This window comes from Lycorma delicatula, chromosome 3, assembly GCF_047948215.1.
Source record: "Lycorma delicatula isolate Av1 chromosome 3, ASM4794821v1, whole genome shotgun sequence".
Taxonomy (NCBI): Eukaryota; Metazoa; Arthropoda; class Insecta; order Hemiptera; family Fulgoridae; genus Lycorma; species Lycorma delicatula.
The window spans coordinates 72,401,471-72,425,557 of NC_134457.1; the positions used below are offsets into that span (position 1 = coordinate 72,401,471).

Sequence of the window (24,087 nt, forward strand, 5' to 3'; positions counted from 1 at the left end):
TCAAAAGATACATGATACAGTTAGAAGCCTCACTTGAATTACCCCTCTTGAAACTTTGCAAGTGGGAAAAACATAAGCTCATTTTAAATTAGCTAATTTGATGCTCATATTAAAAAAAATGTACTAAAATAAATATATCTGCTATTGAAAACTTCCAAGAGCATTCCTATAAAATTCATGTGGAACTCTATTTCCTTCTGGGTGCTTTATCCTCATTACCATGACCCCAATTGAGGTGACTTAACATAAGTACTGAGTAATAATAATAATTATTGAAAAGTAACTGAGCGTAACCCCAAAGTTCCCAAAATCAGTTTTTTACGAGGAGGAAAGAAAACTAAAAGTTTTTAGTCAATTTTTTCTCTTAAAAACAAAATAAATAACGCAAAAAAACCAAAACAACCTTTCTTTAAACATTTTTTTTATTTTCCCTATAATTTTAGAATTTTTGAAAAAATTTGCAAATATTATGAATACAAATAAAACAAAACATTAAAATATTCTTTTTATTTTATATTAACCTGATTTTTCACTTTAATAATGTACATAATTTTGTGTAATTATATATTATAATTTATAACAATTATTAATAATTTGAAATGGAAAAATTTCACATTTTAGTTTAAGTTGAATTAACATTTAATAATAGTTAAACAGGGCGTTAATTGATCAGATTTGATGAATGCATTCAGTATTAGTTCACTTTTAGTTGTACAGATATTTTATTTTTTTTTTTAGTCGGTTTGTATATATTTATAAAGGTATAAAACAACTTTATTTTTATTTAGGCTAGATGAAGGGTATGTTAGTGAAACGGGGAAAAAATTTAAAACTCCTGTGTTTACCTAAGATTTTATTTTAACATGAATGATTTTCCAGTTTTATTTATGTTAAGTAATCATACCTTTTTATTTTTTAAAAAATAATACTTGACAGGTGGGCACCATTATGATACCCCTCTTGCAGTCTTAAACAAAAATTTTCCACAACTCTCTATAACATAGCCGATGTAATGCGTGCAACTCTTGAATTTTTAATTTTTGTTCTGCTAATGTTTGCAGTTTCTCAACATACACCTTGTTCTTCATCTAATCCCAAAGAAAAAAGTTGCGGACTAATCAGGAGATCTAGCTAGCTAAACAGTGTTACCATATTTTGATATGATGTGCTTCTGTAAGCGTTCTCTTAAAGCAGTAATAGACACACACAAGCGGTATAACTTGTAGCAATGTCATGCTGGAAAATTGTAATTTGTGAAAATTGAACTAATTAATTCTTATCTTAAAAATGTTGTGACCATGATTGTGTAACGCACTGCATTAATGATGTAGCATTTCCTCGATTGTCTTTAAAAAAAATGATCCAATACACCATACTATAACCTTCGGACTATGCAACAGTTTCTGATGTAGCTGAAGCAGGTTTTCAGTGCTCCAGTATCAACTATTCAACTTATTTACGCCGTAGCTTTCATGAAAATGAACTTAAACTGACATAAACATTAAGTTTTGATCATCATCCATAAGTTTTGCTGCAACATTTCTGTTTTATGTGAGCAACCGAATCAGCATCTTTTAGTTTCTGAACAATTTGAATTCTATATAGAACCATTTGAATTTTGTATTTTTTTTAAAGGGTTAAAACTTAAGTTCTTGTCCAAGATTCAACGGATTGATGGCTCACTAATATTCAGTGCATGTTAATCGCAGAACGTTTTGGACTTCGTGTTATGATATTTTGAAAGCTATTATTATTTGCTGGGTATCTGACAGTTTTTGCGATACTTTATGATTTTAATTTAATATGGACCAACTTTTCTCAACTTTTTTTATCCATAAATTAATTGCATGAGCAGATTGTACCTTCTCATTATTGAATGATAATGAAAATGGAATCTTGAACAGATTGCAAAATAACCTTCTTACGTAACCTATTCATTATTGACCATTATTCCACTTGGATGATTATTGAATGATAATGAAAATGGAATATTGAAGCGATTGCAAAATAACCTTCTTACATTTGTCACCAGTTTCTTGAAACTATTGACACAGAAAGTATGATGTGCATCTAGCCACTGTATCATGTTTATTAAACGAGTGACAATATGTATAATCAAGTTCAGTGCCCTCACCTAAATATTAAATGAATAATTAAGCTTTTAAATGTTTCCACTTGACTGACGTGCCCTTTGTTAAAGATACTGAAAAAAGTTTAATTAAATTATTATTGATGGGTGAAATGTTTACTTTTTAGTTAAAGTTTTATATATAAGAGAAATGTGTTTATTTTTCTATATTAAATAAAACTTACTCAAATTTGTGTTTTTGTTGAAGAAAGAAGAACTGGTTTATAATAACCAATAATTGAATATAAATGGTTAACTAAAACTAATTGTTGTTTACTTTTTTGAATTTAAAGCTGTGCAATACAGTTACAATCTGAAAAAAGTGCTGTTACAAACTTAAGTGAATTTAATACCGTAAACTTTAATGATTAATACCATAAACTTTATACCACACACATGATTGTTTAGAAAGTAGATTCATCATGGTTGCTGATTTAGTTAGTCTATTTGTAATTGTCTGAAACTTCCTTCTGCTCCGAAAAAATCTGAATATTTGTATTTACATTTTTCTGGACGTTTGCTCTCATCAGTTAGCAGGGATCCTTCAGTCATGATCCATTCCTTAAAAGATTCCATAGTTTTTTGCCAGGCATCTGAAATAAATAGAATTGTTGTTACCATTTATTAATTTGCTGAATGAACTGTAGATATACATTACATTTCAATCAGTTTGAATTATTTTTGAAAATAAGCGTGAACTTATTTCTATGGTGGCATTTGTGCAAGTGTTTTAAGTATTTGTGCAAGTGCCTTTATAAGTATTGAATATTCTTTGTGAAAAAATAAAAAGATTTAAAATTATTTGATCACAATTCAATAGAATGTGCTGGTTAGTGGGCTGAGGTTAAAATTGAAGTAAAATCCTAATGCAGCTTGCAGGTGACTTTGAAAAGCTAATTTTATATTTGTGTGTTATAACATGTTGATTTCTTTAATTTCTTCTTATGTACATTTTGTGGTTAATTATGTGTAGTTTGTGGTTATTCATTGTAGGATTTATTTTTACAAGTTTGCAGGAAGAGTTCTATGGAATATTTAAGATGGAGATTGGTGAATATCTTAGGGGTGTAGTTTACTTTTATGTATATGACTTTATATTTATTAACCAAATTTTTTTACCATTTCATCAGTAATATAATCATGATGTAGCATATTTTAGAAGTAGCAAGTTGTTACGATTAATTACAATTGTCATACAGTGCTACTATATACTGTATATTTCTACTTTTTGCTTTTACTGTATATTTTTGTCATATTACCTACCATTTAGTTCATCAATACTTGCTTCTTCTCCTCCATACTCTTTTGGTAATACTTCTTTACCAATTAATTTGTACAGTTCTTCATAATCATTAAGTAGATGTACCTAGTAAATAAATAATGTAATATTAGGAAAACATAATAAATCCTAAAGCTATAAAATCAAAACACATTTAAACACAGGTTTTCCTCAGTTGAAGACTTTCTGTAAAATGAAGATGATGTCCTAGTAAAGTTAGTTATTTTTACACGGATTTGAATACTAGATCGTGGATAATGGTGTTCTTTGGTGGTTGGGTTTCAATTAACCACACATCTCAGGAATGGTCGAACTGAGACTGCACAAGACTACACTTCATTTACACTCATACATATCATCCTCATTCATCCTTTGAAGTATTATCTGAACAGTAATTACTGGAGGCTAAACAGGAAAAAGAAAGAAACGCTTCACCACTCTGCCAATCTGTGTGGTTAAGTAGTAGTGTCTCAGCTTTTCATCTGGAGGACCTGTGTTCGAATGCCAGTCAAACATGGCATTTTTCATACGCTACAAAATTTTCATTTAAGAGGTGTGTGAGAAAAGTAATGAGACTGACTTTTTACTTACAAAAGTTCTAATTTTTTTCAAATAACAATATTATCCCCTTCAAAGTAGTTCCCTTGGGCAGCTACACACCAGCGGAGTCGTTGTTACCACTCCTGATAGCAGCGCTGGAAGGTTTCAACTGATAGGGCTTTTAACTGGTCGGTCACAGTCTTTTGTATGTTCTCCAGAGTTCCAAAATGACGTGCTTTTAAGACATGTTTCAATTTTGGGAAAAGGAAAAAGTCACAAGGACTCAAATCAGGTGAATAGGGGGTTGAGGAACTGTAGGAATGCGTTTTGAGGTCAAAAATTCCCTGATGGAAATGGCCGTATGAAACAGGGCATTGTCATGATGAAGCATCCACTTGTCTGCAATGTCTGCTCTCACACGAATCACTCTTTTCCTGAGCCTTTCAAGTACACCTTTGTAAAACATTTGGTTGACAGTTTGTCCTGGAGGAACAAATTCTTTATGGACGATATTCCTACTGTCAAAAAAGGAAATCAGCATGGTTTTGATCTTTGATTTGCTCATTCGACATTTTTTCGGTCGAGGAGATGATGGAATGTGCCACTCTTCGTTTTGTCGCTTTGTTTCAGGATCGTACTCAAATATCCAGGATTCATTACCTGTGATCACGCGATTGAAGAATTGTTGGTCATTGTCAATCCTCTTAAGAAGATCAACGCACAAGTTTCTTCGATTGTTCTTCTGTTCCGTTGTGAGGTTTTCCGGCACCAATTTCGCACAAACTTTTCGCATTCCAAATCGTCTGTCAAAATTTGATGTACGGTGAAAGTGTTTAAATTTAACTGTTCATCATCCTTATTGTTAAGCGACGGTCTGATCTCATAAGAATCCTCACACGCTCAACGTTTTCGTCAGATTTTGAAGTTGAAGGTCTTCCTGAACGAGGTTGATCTTCAACGTGTTCTTGGCCTTCCAAAAATGATTTGTGGCAGCGGAAAACTTGTTCTCTTGATAAGCAATGTTCCTCATAGACCTGTTTCAACTTTTCAAAGGTCACACTCGCGGATTCCCCAAGTTTAACACAAAACTTGTTTGTACAACATTGCTCTAAATTCCGATGCTCCATTTTCGTAACACACGACAAAAACATAACTTCACTGATAGCGGTGTCAAAAATAATGTGTTGGCTGATCGGAGTTGAAACTCGTACTGAGCATGTGGAAGGGATGAACAAACCGATCTAGCACAGACCGGTAGACACAGCGTTGCCAGATCGCTCGCAGTGTTACCAATCTCATTACTTTTCTCACACACCTCGTATATTCCCATGCTAGTGGTTGTACATAAATATAACAATTTAAAGTATACATATAAGTTTTTATACAAATTGGATTATATAATTGTAACATTTCAATTAGGATCACCAGCAGAAGAGAACTTGAGCACAATGTTGTTGCTATCAAGTGAATGCAATTCGAGTTATTTTATAATTACCACTCATGATTAATAAATTACCCCCCTGAGGGGAGTCTTATTCTTTAAGACTTTGGGGCTTGGTATCCCCATGGGCCTAGCCTCTGCAGCTTTCTTTCCACTACACACTGAGCTGCACAACACTTTATACTATACACATACAATACACCAAGAACACTACACAATTTGCAACATGTAACTTTACACAACTACATTACAATATTCTACACTATTTCTTCCTAAATGTACACTCGGTGATGTTGCAACACCTTACGAAGCGCAACCGTAACCCAGGGTGGAAACTATTGTGCTGATGGATGAATGGCTATACGTAGTGAGTCTGGAATGATGTCCTCTGGGCACATGAGCAAACCCAGTTGTATTTAGTTCTAGCTCGTACGCGTGTACTCTGCTGGAGTGGTTCGCTATATCGCCGGTACTCATGGGACCAAAATTACAAGCCTACAAGAAACCCCTACAGTGATTGTTGGTCTATCTGAAAAAAAACCACCAAATCCAATCTTGTGAAAAGGCCTCAGTCAACTTTGTCTGACGAGGATATCAGTAATGAAGTAAACAATGTGAATTGTGAAACACCCCATCCACATCTCGATTCCCCCCCGAGGGGAGAAGATCCCACCTCGTAGCGTGTCCGGTCGCTACACCACCCTCTCCGTTCCTAGCCAGCAGTGACTTTAACGGAGGAAGCATCCCATCCACAGCTTAAAAACATTAAATCTAGCGCCGACTTGGAGAATGTAGGTACCTCAAGGAAGTGTATTAAGTGCTACTTTATTTTCTGTACCCATCAACGGTATAACTTCATGTGTGCAGATGCCTATTTCATGTTCTTTGTGTGTTGATGATTTTGCTGTGTATATTGTGTCCCGTTCAACAACCACAACCAAGAGGCTACTACAGAACACTATATCTCGCCTTGAAGCCTGATCCAAGTTTTCATATTTTTACCTGAGAAAACAAAATGTGTAGCCTTTTCTCGCCTGTGTAGTCTTTCTCAGTTAAGAGTTAATTGCTACCTCTCCTTCTGTCAGATTTTTAGGTTTATTTTGTTATAGCCGCCTTACGTGGGTCAAACATATCAAAGAATTGAAAACAGGTGTTCCAAACTTTTAGATATGCTGCTAGTCCCTAGCAATACCAATTGCTAGATGCAATACCAAAATGTTAGATGATGTACATCATGCTTTCCTTCGGCTTGCTACAAGTGCCTTTAAATCAAGCCTTGTCGTAAGCATCCATGTTGACTGCGGGTAGCGTTACTTTGGGATAGACGGAGCCAGGTATTAGCAACTTATTTTACCCGCCTTAAGGGACAGCCAAATCACCCGGCTTTTGACGCAGTTCTTGGAAATCCTTACCTTCGAAGATATGAGGACCATCCACTTTATACTGCACCTGTAGGCATTCGTACCCGGCGTTTACTACACCTTATAAATCTTGACGTACCTTCCATTTTTCCGATTTATCCGTGTTCGTATCCTCCGTGGAGAATCAACCTTATTAATTTTATGTTTGACCTCACGATATACAATAAAGAATCATACCATCTATTTTCTTTCAGCAATTGTTTTACTATATTCTCTCCAAGGCAAACCCGGACGCAGTGCTATTCACAGATGGGTCGAAACAGAACGATACCGTTGGATGCGCGTTTGTTGTTAATGACCGACCCAACATGTTTGGTCAACCCAGTCTTACGAGTGTGTTTACTGCTGAACGATACGCTATACATAAGGCTTTTAATATCATTAATCCTATGTACCGTCGTATCCATATTTGTAGCGACACATGTAGTGTGCTCTTCGAGCCTTAGAAAAGCTCTATTCCAGACATCCTATCGTCACAAAAAAAATCTACAATGCAATCGCTGAATTGAACCATCGCAACACAGAAGTTAGTTTCTGCTGGATCCCTAGTCACGTGGGGATTCAGGGTAATGAACGTGCAGATTCTGCTGCTAAAGACAATTGTAGTCAACCATTTTATTAACTGTGTGAAACTCACTCTTCGCGCAAAGTGGCAAGACGACTGGCCGGCTATAGTAGATAACAAACTCCGGCACATTAAAGGCTCTGTGTTGCCGTGGGACTCCTCATACAGGAAAATTCGTCGTGGGGAAGTGGTCATCTGCCGATTGCGGATAGGAGACAGTGCTACTCACGGGTATCTGATGTCAGCAGTAAACTTACCAGTAATGCATGCGATGCAACTGCCGCTTGACTGTGCGCCACATTCTTATGGAATGAATTCATTATGCGGCCTTGCGTCGTAAATTTAAATTGCCCAGTAATTTTCGTCAAATCCTGGGCAATAATAAAAAGGTTTTGACTAGGTGTTTTTATTTCTTCTGGATTTTTTTTTCTTTCAGACTGGTCCATTTACCCTATACATTAATTACGTTGTTACATTAACACAACACCAGTTGTTATAATTAATAATTGTATTGTTAATACACCTTCTGTTGCAATTATGTCATTTGTAACTTTTATCACATGCAGCTGCTCTTCCCAGTTTAATTTTTCTCAGTGGTACTTCAGTTTAACTTAATAAATCCCTCTTTTTTCAGAATAAAATTGTTTTTTCTTTTGACGTATGGGATCATCTGCTTTAGTCAATCAGCGGCTGTCGAAAAAATTGCTCCAGATTAATGCCTCAGTGGAAGCTGCTGCTTTTACTCAAGACATACTATTTATTAAAATAAACTTTGTGATTATCATATTTTGTACTTATACCTAACATAATCATGTTCTTCACAATTTAAGCTTTTCTTTTGGCCATTTTTTCTTCTTTTATGCATCACTCTTCATTCCCTGTACTGAATATTATCTATATACTGGTCATTATCTATACTGAATATTTAGGGAGATTTCAGTACAATAGAGTTTAGTAGAAAGATTTGAGATGGGAATGGCAAATTATATTAATGGTAAATTATGTTGAGTAAAATACTGTTTTATTTATGAGATAAAATATACTCTTTGTATTCATTCTTATTAATTTCATCTTATATGTATATTCTTATTCAACATATTAAGAACTTAACTTACTCGTTCTCTGATTTTCTTTGAAATAAATGGAAAAAATATTGCAGTTACATACTTAAAAGTTGATGAATTATTAAAGTAAAATATTCCTTTCAGGCGTGATGGTAATATCTCCTGCAACAAATTTTCATAACTCCAATAAATAAATAAATTATATATATATTTTATAATTAGTGATTATTAAGTTTTTACTTTCTAAGAATAGTATGCAATGGAATTCTGTAATTTTCATGAAAATGTGGAAATATTAATTTATTGCTTAGAAAGTGGAGTGTCCTGTCATATGTACTTCTAATTCCCTATGAGATGCCTAGCATATGCATATTTCTGTGCATAAGAAGTGTGGCAAGATTTTGAATTCAGGCTAACAAGTCTTCGCTAGTGTTATTATTGAAATATGATAAATATGATAAGTAATAAAAAGCTACAGGCTACAGTGATCAGATCACCTATCTAAAAATTTATGCAGATGTGTTTTTTATTTACATCTAAATTTGTATACTGATGAAAGTTTTGCGTTTAAGTCAATTAAGTTGTAAAAATCCATCCAGTGCTTGTTTAAACAGCATTTGTCTTAAATGTAATATCAATGAGTTTTTATTTTAATATAGATTTTTATTGACTAATATTGATTTATTTTAATGTACTAAAATAGTTGTATAAAATAATGATAATTACTCTGATATACAAAATAAAACTTTTTAAATATTTTTCTAAGTGTGATACTTTTTCTGCATTGTACTTTTTTGCGTAGATTACAGATATGTAAATGCAATCTTTCCACCACCCTCATTTGTTTTTTTAAAACAAATGACACATTAAAAGTCTGTAGAAGATGAAAAATGGTATGGGATATTATATACTTATATTAAAACTTCTTAACAGATTCTGTCCTTTTGTAGGTAGCTTTAGGGGAATCTCGAATTAAATTCTAACAGTAATCAACTTACACATTAACTCTCCATTTGCCTTTGTAATGGTTTTCCAATACTGAAATATCTTGGTGGAAACGTTCATCATGGAACCTGTTTTATCCTATTACCTAGCTCAAATTACATAAGAAATCACCAACTTTACTCCTTAATTTAGGTCCCAAAAATTACAGTAGAGCTTCCTTTTATTAGAAGAGCTAAAATCCGAGCGAAATCTTTCGCTAGCCGTAAGTTGAAATGAAAGTGTTCCCAGACCTGTTTTTTTTTAAGGCCGCAAAAGACAACTTCAGTCAGAATAATTCAATTCTTTTTTGCCGATCTTTTGGCCTTTAAGTTCTTAGCTTTTACTTTCTCCCAATATTTAGTCATTCTTAATGATCTTGCTTTACGATCTTCTTCTGAATAAACCCTTTTTGTATAATTAAAAGTTCTTACTTTAAAGTCGGTATTCGAATCTTTAATAACAAATTTTAATTTTTCGGATTTATTAAGTAAATCTTCGTAAGTCAAATTTAATTCTTGCTTGTCTTCTTTAATTTCTTTGATCCATAATGGCGGATTTTTTAAAGACCAAAACTGATCGATAAGTCTCTTAGTAATCCTATCCTGGGGTAATCTTAACAAGTGTGCACAGAAAGAAATTCGCTTCTTTTTCATAGTATCAATTAAGAATTCCAAGTTTTCGTACAGAAATTTATTAGGCAATTATCTGTACTGATTTTCGTGTTTATATTTTTTGTTTATGCAGGCTCTAAGAATCCTGCATTCAACTTTAAGCAAAGGTTTAGTCCTATTTTTCTGATTTAATCTAAATAAAGTCTCACTCGCGTAGTAATTACTAGTTTATATGAACGTTTTTCATTATTTTCACTGAAAATTTCTCTGGTTCTTCGTGGAACATTCTGTATATTATGAGTACATACATACGTATATATGAGGTCTGTTCAGAAAATAACCAGAAATTTTTAATTGCGCACCAACGAAGATATTTAGTGACGTGCCGTTGGCGGTATTGTGTTCCGCATGACAATTGTAACCACTTGTTCTTGTATTGCTGATATCTCGTTTAGTTTTCGTATTATTGTTATTTGAGTGCAACGTGTTTTAGTAGCAATTTCTGTAATGTGCGATTTTCGGGAGCAACGATATTACGTAAAGTTTTGCGTGAAACTGAGGAAAACTTTCACAGAAACGTTTTGACTTTTGAAAAAGTTTACGGAGATGATGCTCTGGGTCGTAAGCAATGTTACGAATGCTTTTCATTATTTAAAAATGGTCGTCAGTCAACTGAAGATGATCCTGTTTTTCAACCTGACACCCACGTTCAGAAAATCAACGATCTGGCGCGTGCAAATCGCCGATTGACTGTCTGAGAACTTGCAGAAGACGTTAGCGTTTCAATTGGATCATGCTATGACATTTTGACTGAAAACTTGAACATACATTGATATGTAGCAAAGTTTGTTCTTCGTTTGATGACCGGGCAGCAGAAAGGACATCGAGTGGACGTTTGTTGGCATTTTCTTGAAAAAGCCAATGACGATGAAACATTCATGCAAAGGATCATAACAGGAAAGGAAAGCTGGGTTTATTGCTACGACATCGAGATAAAAGTATTGTCATAAAAAAATCGCATATTACAAAAACCGCTACTAACACTTAAATATTTGCACTAAAATAGCAATAACATGAAAACTAAAGAAGATATCAATAATCCAAGAACATGTGGTTACAAAGGAATTTATGCGGAACACAATGATGTCACCGTACGTCACTAAATATCTCCGTTGGCGCGGAATTAAAAATGTTCGATTATTTTCGGAACAGATCTTGTACATGGATAGTTAGAAAACATATTCTCATAAGTTTTTAAGTACCCATTTTTAAAAATAACGTGGACCATTTTTAAAAATTTAAACTTGTTTGATGAAATATTAATTTGTATTTACATTACTTTCAAACCTATCTTGTACAGATAACATACATAATTTGTATAAATTATACATACGGTAACACAAGATATAAGTTTCTGCAGTTCTGTAATATTGAATTTTTGCATGAAGTTTAAAGTAAAATTTTTCCCATCAATTAATAAGTATGTTCCATTTGTTAAATAATCGTTTGTTATACAATAATCCGTCATGTTAATTGCACTTATGCAATGAGTGAGAAAGCAGAAATCTTTGTCTGAAGAATTAAATTTAAAATAAATTACTCTGAAGCCATCTTTTGTTAATCTTGGAAATGGGAAAAGATATCTGCAACAAAAACTTTTATGCTTATTCTTTCAACATACATTTACATTTTACATTGTTTACATGAAAGTAAAATTGTATTTTATAATTGTATTGTGTGTTTGTGTGTTCTCTATCTTTTTTTTGTTCTGATTATTTCTCCTTTCATTCTCTAATCAGTAAGTTTTGTGCTTGTAGTCATACATAGCTGAAATAGTATTCATTGATCCATTCTCTATTAAAGTTATATTTAAAGGTGGAATGCTTTTACTTTTACTTGTTGAAAATTTTGAAGGGATGGCAGAACTGGAAAAAATTATAATATACGGCGTACTGACTTTTAATGACTGGCTTTTTTTAAATTTAAATTTTGAGTATAAAAATTCAAATTTTTTCAAAACCCTGAACTAACCATGATTGATCTAACTTGTAACTCAAACTTACATATATGTTGATCATTATTGAATAATTACTTTAAAGCTTTGAAAATAAATAATAAATTGAATAAAAAATAAATAAGTTAGTTTTTATTAAATATGTATTCTTTTTCTTTAAATAGGGACTTTCAGCAAAATTAGCCAGATCAGAGTTTACTAAAATATGTGCAAGTTTTTTGTAATAAATGTGCCTAATGACTTGTTTGAGTCGTTAATTATAAAACATACTTTCCATTCAGTCTACTATATTAGACTAATATAACCTTCCAGAAGTTGTAGTAGTACTACCTATATACAGGTATATATATATAAATAAAACTTGGCAGTTCATTCTACTTGCAGAAATAAAGTTAAAAGTACATATGAACATAGGTCCGGAAACGCTTCGTTAACGAGTTACGGTTGGCGAAAAAATTCGCCCAGATTTCATCTCCTCCAATGAAATGATGCCATACAGAAATTCTTGAGAAGCAAAAATGTAAGCTAATTTGATGGTTTCATGTGAAATTCGATCTGACAAATTGAAAAAAATGGGCCCGAGGAATGTAACTTCTGTCGTTTTTTAGAAAACCGGGCTGAAAGGGCGCTTTGCTACGTTTGACTTGTAATAACTTTGTTTATTTCCCAATAAACAGATAAAACTCTTAAATAAAATTTGTAGGAAGTTTAATTCTAAATAGAATAGTATAAATAAAGTAAACAGAAAGTGAATAACAGTTAAATAAAATGAAATTTTATTTAGAGCAGTACAAAGCTAAATTTAACTGGAAAATGATTTTTATCGTTAACCGATTTATTTTTCAAAACTGGGGAAAAATGATAAACAGAAATTTATTGTATTCAAAATTAATAAAAGAAGTTCAAAATTAATTATTTCATAGGGATAATAGTGAATCAACGATGGTAACGGTGTATTTAAGTTCTGTTAAAAAACTATGATTTTTGTTTAAATCAAATTAAAATGAAGAATAATTTTTTTTTAAAGAAATTTTTATTTCATAAATTGGCGATACAATAACAGCTGTCCAACAGTTAAGATTTTTGAATTGTAATTGTGTTGTTTTGTAAGCTTACAGTCGAGTTTCAGTTCATTAGTGCAATTTTCTTGTTAATACAAATAGACAGCTGTAATGCATAACATTTTGAATCTGGTTGGTTATTGAATTAATAATGCCATACTAATTTTAGAATTAAGACAGGCAATATGGTGTTTATTTATGGTGTGTGTGAAGGCAGTGCTCTGGGCGCTGTTGAAGAATACCGACAGTGTAATCCTAATCGCAAGATTCTAAATCCAGGAATTATAAGTGCAGCATTTTGTATGTTAAGGGAAACAGGATCTTTTCCTAGAAGTAATCATATCCCTTATGACTGTTCTCTCCAACTTGATGTTAATGTCGATGAAAACATTATTGCTGCTGTTCAACATAGGTCCCGCTTTCACTACAAGACGTCTTTCTAACCGGTTGAAAGTTTCACAAAGAAGTTTGAAGGAACTTAAGAATAACAACCTTTATCCGTATCATAAACAAAAAGTAAAACATCTACACGCCGGCGACCATGCCCTTCGCTTGACGTTCTACAATCGGTTAAATACTCATCCATAACTCTTCAAGTGCATTTTATATACCGATGAGTCACAGTTCAATCGTGATAGCTTAAACAAAATGAGAACCAACACTCTTGGGCAAAAAGTGGGAGAAGATTGGCAGAATCCTAATGCAGCGGTAGAATGCAACTTTCAACAGCGATTTGCCATTAATGTATGATGTGGGATTATAATCTGTTGATCGGGCCGTTATTTTTCAAGGGCGCTTAACAAGCGTGTACTTACAGTTTCTTCAAGAAAAATTTTATCCATTTCTTGAAGATGTTTCTCTTGCAACACGACGCCGGATCTACTTCCAGCACGACGGCACGTCTCCACATTTCTCTCATACTTTTCCGTCTAGCTAAATCAGCAATTTTGCTTTGTATTGCTGCAAATAAAAGTCCATTTTATTTAACTGTTGTTCACTTTCCACATACTTTATGTTAAGAGTTAAATTTTCTACAAGTTTTATTAAAGAGGTTTATCTGTTAATTTGACTGTTACTCAAACGTAAAAATACGTGCGTTTTTCGACTACCGTTTTTTTGCGTTTTTCGCCGGTTTTCTAAAAAACTACTGAAGTTACAATTCTCTGACTCGAATTTTTTCAATTTGCCAGATCGAATTTCATATGAAACCATCAAATTAGCTTACATTTTTGCATCCCAAGAATTTCTGTATGGTTCATTTCACTGGAGAAGATAAAATCCGGGCGAAATTTTCGCCAGCCGTAACTCGTTAACAAAGCATTTCCGGACTTAAGTTTATATGTACTTTTTTCTTTATTTTTGCATATAGAAAGAACTGCCAAATTATCTGCCTAACGTGGTAAATCTGTGTATGTGTATGTGTGTGTTTTTTTTTTTTGTCTTCAGTCCTTTGACTGGTTTGATGCAGCTCTCCAAAATTCCCTATCTAGTGCTAGTCGTTTCATTTCAGTATACCCTCTACATCCTACATCCCTAACAATTTGTTTTACATATTCCAAACGTGGCCTGCCTACACAATTTTTCCCTTCTACCTGTCCTTCCAAAATTAAAGCGTCTATTCCAGGATGCCTTAGTATGTGGCCTATAAGTCTGTCTCTTCTTTTAACTATATTTTTCAAAATGCTTCTTTCTTCATCTATTTGCCGCAATACCTCCTCATTTGTCACTTTATCCACCCATCTGATTTTTAACATTCTCCTATAGCACCACATTTCAAAAGCTTCTAACCTTTTCTTCTCAGATACTCCGATTGTCCAAGTTTCACTTCCATATAAAGCGGCACTCCAAACATACACTTTCAAAAATCTTTTCCTGACATTTAAATTAATTTTTGATGTAAACAACTTATATTTCTTACTGAAGGCTCGTTTAGCTTGTGCTATTCGGCATTTTATATCGCTCCTGCTTCGTCCATCTTTAGTAATTCTACTTCCCAAATAACAAAATTCTTCTACCTCCATAATCTTTTCTCCTCCTATTTTCACATTCAGTGGTCCATCTTTGTTATTTCTACTACATTTCATTACTTTTGTTTTGTTCTTGTTTATTTTCATGCGATAGTTCTTGCGTAGGACTTCATCTATGCCGTTCATTGTTTCTTCTAAATCCTTTTTATTCTCGGCTAGAATTACTATATCATCAGCAAATCGTAGCATCTTTATCTTTTCACCTTGTACTGTTACTCCGAATCTAAATTGTTCTTTAACATCATTAACTGCTAGTTCCATGTAAAGATTAAAAAGTAACGGAGATAGAGAACATCCTTGTCGGACTCCCTTTCTTATTATGGCTTCTTTCTTATGTTCTTCAATTGCTACTGTTGCTGTTTGGTTCCTGTACATGTTAGCAATTGTTCTTCTATCTCTGTATTTGAACCCTAATTTTTTTAAAATGCTGAACATTTTATTCCAGTCTACGTTATCGAATGCCTTTTCTAGGTCTATAAACGCCAAGTATGTTGGTTTGTTTTTCTTTAATCTTCCTTCTACTATTAATCTGAGGCCTAAAATTGCTTCCCTTGTCCCTATACTTTTCCTGAAACCAAATTTGTCTTCTCCTAACACTTCCTCCACTCTCCTCTCAATTCTTCTGTATAGAATTCTAGTTAAGATTTTTGATGCATGACTAGTTAAACTAATTGTTCTGTATTCTTCACATTTATCTGCCCCTGATTTCTTTGGTAACATTACTATAACACTTTTTTTGAAGTCTGACGGAAATTCCCCTTTTTCATAAATATTACACACCAGTTTGTATAATCTATCAATCGCCTCCTCCCCTGCACTGCGAAGTAATTCTACAGGTATTCCGTCTATTCCAGGAGCCTTTCTGCCATTTAAATCTTTTAATGCTCTCTTAAATTCAGATCTCAGTATTGTTTCTCCCATTTCATCCTCCTCAACTTCCTCTTCTTCCTCTATAAAACCATTTTCTAATTCATTTCCTCCGTATAACTCTTCAATATATTCCACCCATCTATCGACTTTACCTTTCGTATTATATATAGGTGTACCATCTTTGTTTAACACATTATTAGATTTTAATTTATGTACTCCAAAATTTTCCTTAACTTTCCTGTATGCTCCGTCTATTTTACCAATGTTCATTTCTCTTTCTACTTCTGAACACTTTTCTTTAATCCACTCTTCTTTCGCCAGTTTGCACTTCCTGTTTATAGCATTTCTTAATTGCCGATAGTTCCTTTTACTTTCTTCATCACTAGCATTCTTATATTTTCTACGTTCATCCATCAGCTGCAATATATCGTCTGAAACCCAAGGTTTTCTACCAGTTCTCTTTATTCCGCCTAAGTTTGCTTCTGCTGATTTAAGAATTTCCTTTTTAACATTCTCCCATTCTTCTTCTACATTTTCTATCTTATCTTTTTTACTCAGACCTCTTGCGATGTCCTCCTCAAAAATCTTCTTTACCTCCTCTTCCTCAAGCTTCTCTAAATTCCACCGATTCATCTGACACCTTTTCTTCAGGTTTTTAAACCCCAATCTACATTTTATTATCACCAAATTATGGTCGCTATCAATGTCTGCTCCAGGGTAAGTTTTGCAGTCCACGAGTTGATTTCTAAATCTTTGCTTAACCATGATATAATCTATCTGATACCTTGCAGTATCGCCTGGCTTTTTCCAAGTGTATATTCTTCTATTATGATTTTTAAATTGGGTGTTGGCAATTACTAAATTATACTTTGTGCAAAACTCTATAAGTCTGTCCCTTTAACCCAGCCTTTCATTCATTCCTTTAACCCAGCCTGTATTCACCTACTATATTTCCTTCCTTGCCCTTTCCAATGCTTGCATTCCAATCTCCAACTATTATTAAATTTTCATCTCCTTTTACTTGTTTAATTGCTTCATCAATCTCTTCGTATACACACTCTATCTCATCATCATCATGGGCGCTTGTAGGCATATAGACGTTAACAATCGTTGTCGGTTTAGGTTTTGAATTTATCCTTATTACAATGACTCTATCGCTATGCGTCTTGAAATACTCCACTCTCCTCCCTATTTTCTTGTTCATCACGAAACCTACTCCTGCCTGCCCATTATTTGACTCTGAGTTAATTACTCTAAAGTCACCCGACCAAAAGTCTCCTTCCTCTTCCCACCGAACCTCACTAATTCCTACTATATCCACGTTTACCCTATCCATTTCCCTTTTTAAATTCTCTAGCCTACCAACCTTTTTTAAGCTTCTAACATTCCACGCTCCGACTCGTAGAATGTTATTTTTTACTTTTCTGGTGACCCCTTCCTTAGTAGTCCCCACCCGGAGATCCGAACGGGGGACTATTTTACCTCCGGAATATTTTACCAAGGAAGGCGCCTCCATTATTGCTTTTGAAAATGCAGAGCCACATTTTCTTGGAAAAAAAAACAGCTGTAGTTTTCCATTGCTTTCAGCTGCGCAGTACTCAGAGGACTGAGTGATGTTGATATGGCCGTTTAAGTCATTGTGACTTACGCCCCTAACAACTACTGAAAGAGCTGCTGCCCTCTTTCAGGAATCATTCCTTAGTCTGGCTCTCAACAGATACCTCTCCGATATGGTTGCACCTTCGGTCCAGCTACTCTGTATCCCTGAGCACTCAAGCCCCCTCACCAACGGCAAGGTCTCATGATTCATAGAGGAGGTGTATGTGTGTGTCTATATATATATATATATATATATATATATTTATAGAGAGAGAGAGAGAGAGAGAGAGAGAGAGTGAGAGAGAGAGTGTGATTCAGGAGGGGAGGAAAATAATTTAGAAACTGATTCTAGAGCTTGAAATAAGGAAAAATGTTCATACAAATATATGTTCGAAAACGCTTTGTTATCGAGTTACGGCTAGCGAAAGATTTCATTTGGATTTCAGTTCCTCTGGTGAAATAAGGTCTTACTGAAATATTTAAGGTGATATAAAAGAGGTAAACTTTATTAGTACTTCAAACTTAAAAAACCTGTTTTTTTAGTCACTGAATTTTTCTGTTTTAAATTGGATATAATGTAAACTATGAGAGATGCAGTTCTGGAACTTGTTTTATTTTATTTTCCTGTTCAAAACACAGTTCAGAAACCATCAAGTTTTCCCTTATATAACGTTTAAAAATTTCAGTATGAACTTATTACACAGGGGGAACTGAAATTTGAATGAAATTTTTCGCTAGCTATAACTCAATAGCAATGTGTTTTTGAACATTAATTTGTATGAACTGTTTTCCTTATTTCAACTTTTGGAATCACTTCTCAAATTATTACCTTTTCCTCCTGAATAACTCTGTGTCATTTACATCTTAAATTCGTTAAGTCATTACTTGAAGACAGTACTCTGTAGATGGCCAACTAGAGTGCAGAAGTGTAGGTGCATAGCTACATACCCTGTTGCTCACGAAGACAGGTTTCCTATTATGTCTACTGATATCTGAAAGGGAATCTCCTCAGTTTCTTAAAGTAAATATTTGTTTTCAGTTCATTAATATTTAGAAGAAACCCTGTATGCTTCTATTTGTAATAAAATAATTATTTAATAATTTAACATTAAATAAATGGTAGCTGAAAAATGAGTAAATTAATTAATTATTTGTAATGTAGTAGTTTATATTATACTTACGATGTTTTTCTGTAAAGCACCATTTCTTCAGTACATGGATCTCGATTAGAAAACACATGAGGAAGTAGAGATCTCATTGTAAAATAAGCATCTAATTTTTGTTTAACCCTTTCCAAGCTACGTTTACTGCTCCACAAATAAAATTGTAGTGCTTGTTCACCTACAAATTTCAACATAACTTCAACATAACTTCAACTTATATTTGTTTACACATTGTTTAGAAGTGTATGTTATTCTTTGGTAGTTAATTAAATAGAGCATATCATACATATATTTTATTTTTGTATGATAGATGATTTTCATTATTTTTAACAATTGCACTTCATGATAACACGATGCTACTTTAGTAGCTTGTTTTGTTTAGCCTTACCCCGCAATTTCCAAGATGTCATTAAGTGAAATAACTCCAATGTGTGCATGTATTTATTTTCTGTTTATTATTTAATATACTGCTTGATATTACTAATATTAGTCATCTGATGGTTTTCTTATTTTTTTTAGAGGTTGAGGTTTTTATTACAATCTTATTTAAGTTATGAAACAAAAAGATATTAAAATTATCACTATTAATTTCACAATTTATCAACCATCAGTTACATTGTTTTATCAGTTTAATTATTTAAAACCACCAACAAAATCAGTAGAGGCTTTGGGTGTACCTTGTTGCAGGATATCACTGAGGATTGTTATCAGTTATATATATATAATTATCTGACTGTCTATCTTTTAAATATAACTGTTAGAAAACACACACGCAGGAATTTCTAAATTACCTTTGTGTGGTGATAAAGTAAAGATAATATTAAATTAAGAAAATTTTATTTTGAAAAATTGTAGATGTAATTTAATTGTATTAAGACTTACAGACTTCTGTTGTTAATCCCTTCCTTAAGAAAAGTTGTGCAAATAATTAAAAAAACTTAAGTTTGTTATTTTCTGTTTAAATATTAAAAAAATATATGATAGACTTTTAACATCTCTTGAAAAGCATATGTATTTATAAAGTTTTGGGAAATAATTGTGTACTCACACAACTGTTCCTCTGTTCTTAGAAAATATCTTAAATAGTGTTGAGTAAAAAATACTCCATTATCAATTTTTTGTAATCACATTAAAGCATTAGATTTAGTTGACATTTCTACTGATGGAAAACTTTAAATCTGTGGTATCAGAGGCACTGCTTGTGTCTGGTTAAAGGTCATATCTTACCAACCCTTAATAATCATTTGAAGTTTCATCATTTTATAAGAATATACATTTAAAATGTACAATGAAATGTCTTCATTTCAGTATTATAACGCCAAATGCCACATGAAAATATTTTCAGTTCCCTTGCTTTTCTTATAATTTAGTCTGGCTCAAAATCTTGAACCATTCATTGATACCCTCTTTGCAGATGACAACTCTATCTGTATCTGAAGATGATTATTTAGAAGGGCATGAAAAATTTTATTCCTTTTAATCAGCAGTTCAAAAAATTGTTTGCTTAATGTGTTGTAACCATCAAACTTTAAATATAGATTGTGCTGAGATAACTGTGAATAGATTGGATACAGTTGGATTGTGCTTTTCAGGTAGATGTATTCGTTGCTAATCACATGGATAGAATACTCGTTAATGATAATGGTTGTGTTTCTGTATCTCATAAAGTAGAATTTCTGGGTATTGTAATAGATGAAAATTCTCTTGAGGTAATTAAATTAGTCTTGTTTGGAACAAAATCAAACCATATTGTTTTACTTTAAAGTGCCTAAATTAAGATCTAAGTTTTGTCATAATTATTCAGTATATATTATGACTACACATTTGTCTAAAATGTATCACCTCCTGGGGGCTCCCTCAAAATGTCATAACGAGTTTTCAAGTTTGGCTTTCAAATCATTTTTTGATGCCTTAATTAAAAATTAATAATTTTAACTTACCCATATGTTTATATTTATGGATTTTTGCTAAAAATAATATTCTCTTGCTCTTTAAAAATAACAAAAATTCAAGAATATTTATTTTTTAAAATAACAGTATCCTCATCATTCAAACCAGACAGTTAATTGTTAACCGAGTACAATTCTTTGGCTTATCAGAAGGGTCTTATTATGCTTCTGTTGTCAGTTTGAATAAATTTCCAAACCATTCAAAAACTTTTTTCAAAAAATTTTCAATATGATTAAAATCGAATTAAAAATATAATTTTTAATCATATTTAAAACATGATTTAAAAATCTTCTTTAAAAAAAATAATGTTGATTTTGTTGATCAATTTTTATGTAATATAATTAAACATTAAAAAACTCTGTTATTTTGTTTTTTTTCCATGCAACGTGTACATATGTATGTGCTGAAATAAGCTCCATTAATAAATTTTGAGTAGTGATTTATTTTGTAGTTGTACTTTATACTTAATATCTTGAAGTTTTTACTTTGATATTATTTCATGTTTGTATTTAAATTAATTAATAAAGAATTTAATCACAATTATAATTTATTTTGTAATTAACTGAGTATTTTGTGATGCTGTTGTGATCAAGGTTTTACTGTGGCTTTTCTTTGATCCATCCAGGAAGTATTGGAGCAACTCTCTTTTATATTGATATGATCTAGGAATGTAGTATTATGTGTTTATCAGAATAAAGGATTTATTTATTTTTTTATTTATCATTCATACCCGTTAGCCAGGACTATATTAATCATGATAATTTCTATCATAATAAGATCTGTTTTTTCTTCTCTGCTAATTTAAATAAATTGAGCTTATTTTAGTCTGAAGTCTTATTTAACTTATTTTTAGTCATTAACCACCCTTAATTTTGAAATCTATAAATGTAATACTTTTCTAATCGCTCTGTTTCATTAATGTTAATATTTACGTTTAAAATTTACTTATTTTTCATGTAATTATGGTTGTTTTTTTATAAGGTGATATCTGGATGATCTAGCTATCTGGATTTTTTTCTGTAAATGCCCAAACATTGGAAAATCTTGTCTTAAGTGATTTTTCATGCTCAAGATGGTGTATTTTTAGGAAAGAAATTCATTTTGAAAATAAATAAATCTGAAACAATGATAATTCAGTTGTGACAAGAAGGAAGATAATGAAAAAATAACTAACTTTTGTTCATAAAATACCCAAAGTTTCAGAATTTTGCTGAGTGAGTAAAATTATAAAGTCTGGGTAATGGGCAAGGTAAGGAATGAAGTGTATTAACACTGAATAGTGATCTAAGAATTTAGAAAGAATTAAAAATATATATATTTGTGTAGAGTATAACACTTTATAGTTGCAGAACATAATAAAAATACACAGTAGGAAAAATAAAAAAGATATATGCCTTGAGAAAGTGATGTTACAGCAGGATGTTGAAAATTAGGTGGGTAAATAAAAGTTGATATGAAGATGCGTGAAGATAAAGAGGAAAGAAATTTATGGTAGAATCTTATAAATACAGGACTGTTCAGTAATAAGAAATCTGAGTTAACTTAATTTGATTATAAATGGATATGGAGTAGGTAAAAACTATATGGAGGAAGATGAAAATGGAATCACGCCAGTCAACTAACTGAAGACTAGAAAAAAATGTGTTTATTGTAAAAGTTCATTGTCATTTATCTGTTACTTTCATCATGTCTTGATTATCATTTATCATGTTTCTTAATTCAGGTTTCGTTATTTTACATCTTTCAGGAACTATATTTGTGCTTTATAAATCATGCTGTGCAATTACTGCTTTTTGTAACTATAGATGGATGAATTGTAATGAATTTTATATTGCGATCAATAAGTTTTTTGAAACATGGGGTGGTTTTTTTAATAGTTAATATTTCTGATACATATGATTTTAATGATTCTGTTAATTTTAGTCTGGTAAAATGTAGTTAATCAAAAATTAAATTTATTCAATATTTTTTACTTATTATTATTATTATTATAATGTGGTTGTTTTGTGCAGTATTTATATTTCAATACATGTAGCATTAAAGTAGTAGACTGAATGGAATATTTTTATTACGTTTAGAGCTGTGTAGTATTATAAGTTATTTACTTACTCATGTACTGAGGTAAATGGTGTTGTTGTTTTAGCCATTCCTTAAGTATTAAGACCATGGATTTTAATTCAGCTGCACTCATCCCATATTCTTTTAGTGTGTTTTGAATTTGTTCTTCAGTCATTGTTTTTAAATACATTTTAGTACACTTATTTGATACACTAGGTAATGAATCTTAAGAGAATTCTTTTAACTCTTCACAAGTGTAATAGTTTAAATTTTTTAAAAAATTACTTTTTAAACTTTTTATATGAATATCCAAGGACATCCATCTGATCTAGTCATAATTATTACTGATTTTTTTTGTTAGATTGGTTGTGTTGGGAAAATAAAGTTATAATCTCATTAAGTATATAATAAAATATTTTAATAAAGAATATATATTGTTACAAGTATTGAATTTATTATCTGAATTATCAAATGTTATCTGTTGTATTTTATGAGAAAAAAATAACTACTTTATGCTTTCAATATTTAATTAAATAAAATAACTATTGTTTCAAAGTATATAATGATTATATTAAATAGCATGATTGGCTTTTTTCACTTGCTAAAAAGTCATTTCTTAAAATAAATATGTGTGGTGATTTCACGTGTAAATAAAATGATAATTTACAATTACAAATATTTAATATTTCATGTAATAGTTAAATATTTTTGATTTTAAAAATAACTCTTCATACTGTTTTTGTAATTTTGATGTCTGGTATAACTGTGCAATATACAATATAATATGTACTGTAATTAGGTACAGTACAGTATTACTGTAATATTATCTCATAAACTTCCCTAACAGTACATTTAGTACTTACAGTCCAGCTGTATTTTAAGGTTTCAACTTTTCATGAATTTATAATGTGTATTTATGTCAATATTGTTTGAAGACTAGTTCAGTTCAGTCCATGAAACTCTTTTGCACTAATCTGAAAATATAAACATTTGAAATTCTGTATGTGTGTTTTAATAATAAATCTCTAAAGAATTTAAAAGAGGAACTTCTTCTCTAGTATGATTTTTAACTTTTTGAATGGTCATTTCATTTAAAAAAGAATTAAAAATTAAATATCGCAATACTTCTTTATACTTCTGTTAATTTAGTAATATAAATGGTAGATGCCCAAGGGATAGGTACCAGGAAAATCTTGAGCTCCATTATGTAATTTAATATATATTTCTTATGAAAAAAAAATTGTTTGAATTTCATATTTCTAATTTTACGAATTTACTGTAAACAAAAAAAGGGTATGAACCCTTTGATGGG

At 31.9% G+C, this 24,087-nt stretch overlaps 2 protein-coding genes across 2 annotated transcripts in view; one reads left to right on the forward strand and one right to left on the reverse strand.

The window, feature by feature from the left end:
• LOC142321684 (zinc-regulated GTPase metalloprotein activator 1-like) overlaps positions 1-24,087 on the forward strand; it is a 443,413-nt gene that overhangs the window by 156,537 nt on the left and 262,789 nt on the right. The window lies entirely within an intron of this gene.
• Positions 507-23,031, reverse strand: LOC142321690 (alpha-tocopherol transfer protein-like). Its single transcript, XM_075359977.1, has 6 exons — positions 22,827-23,031; positions 18,786-18,945; positions 11,427-11,676; positions 8,490-8,600; positions 3,392-3,494; positions 507-2,721 (listed from the first exon to the last, which is right to left on the reverse strand). Exons 1-6 carry the CDS (start codon positions 22,963-22,965, stop codon positions 2,567-2,569), a joined length of 918 nt encoding a protein of 305 aa, XP_075216092.1. The 5' UTR covers positions 22,966-23,031; the 3' UTR covers positions 507-2,566.

Bases quoted from the DNA above. Each gene is read 5' to 3' on its own strand.
- LOC142321690 (XM_075359977.1), bottom strand. From the start codon at position 22,965: ATGTATTTAAAAACAATGACTGAAGAACAAATTCAAAACACACTAAAA. The intron at 18,946-22,826 runs GTAAGTAAATAA...TGAAATTTGTAG, and splicing joins CCATTTACCTCAGTACATGA to GTGAACAAGCACTACAATTT. The intron at 3,495-8,489 runs GTAAGTTAAGTT...TTTATTTACTAG, and splicing joins CAAAGAAAATCAGAGAACGA to GTACATCTACTTAATGATTA.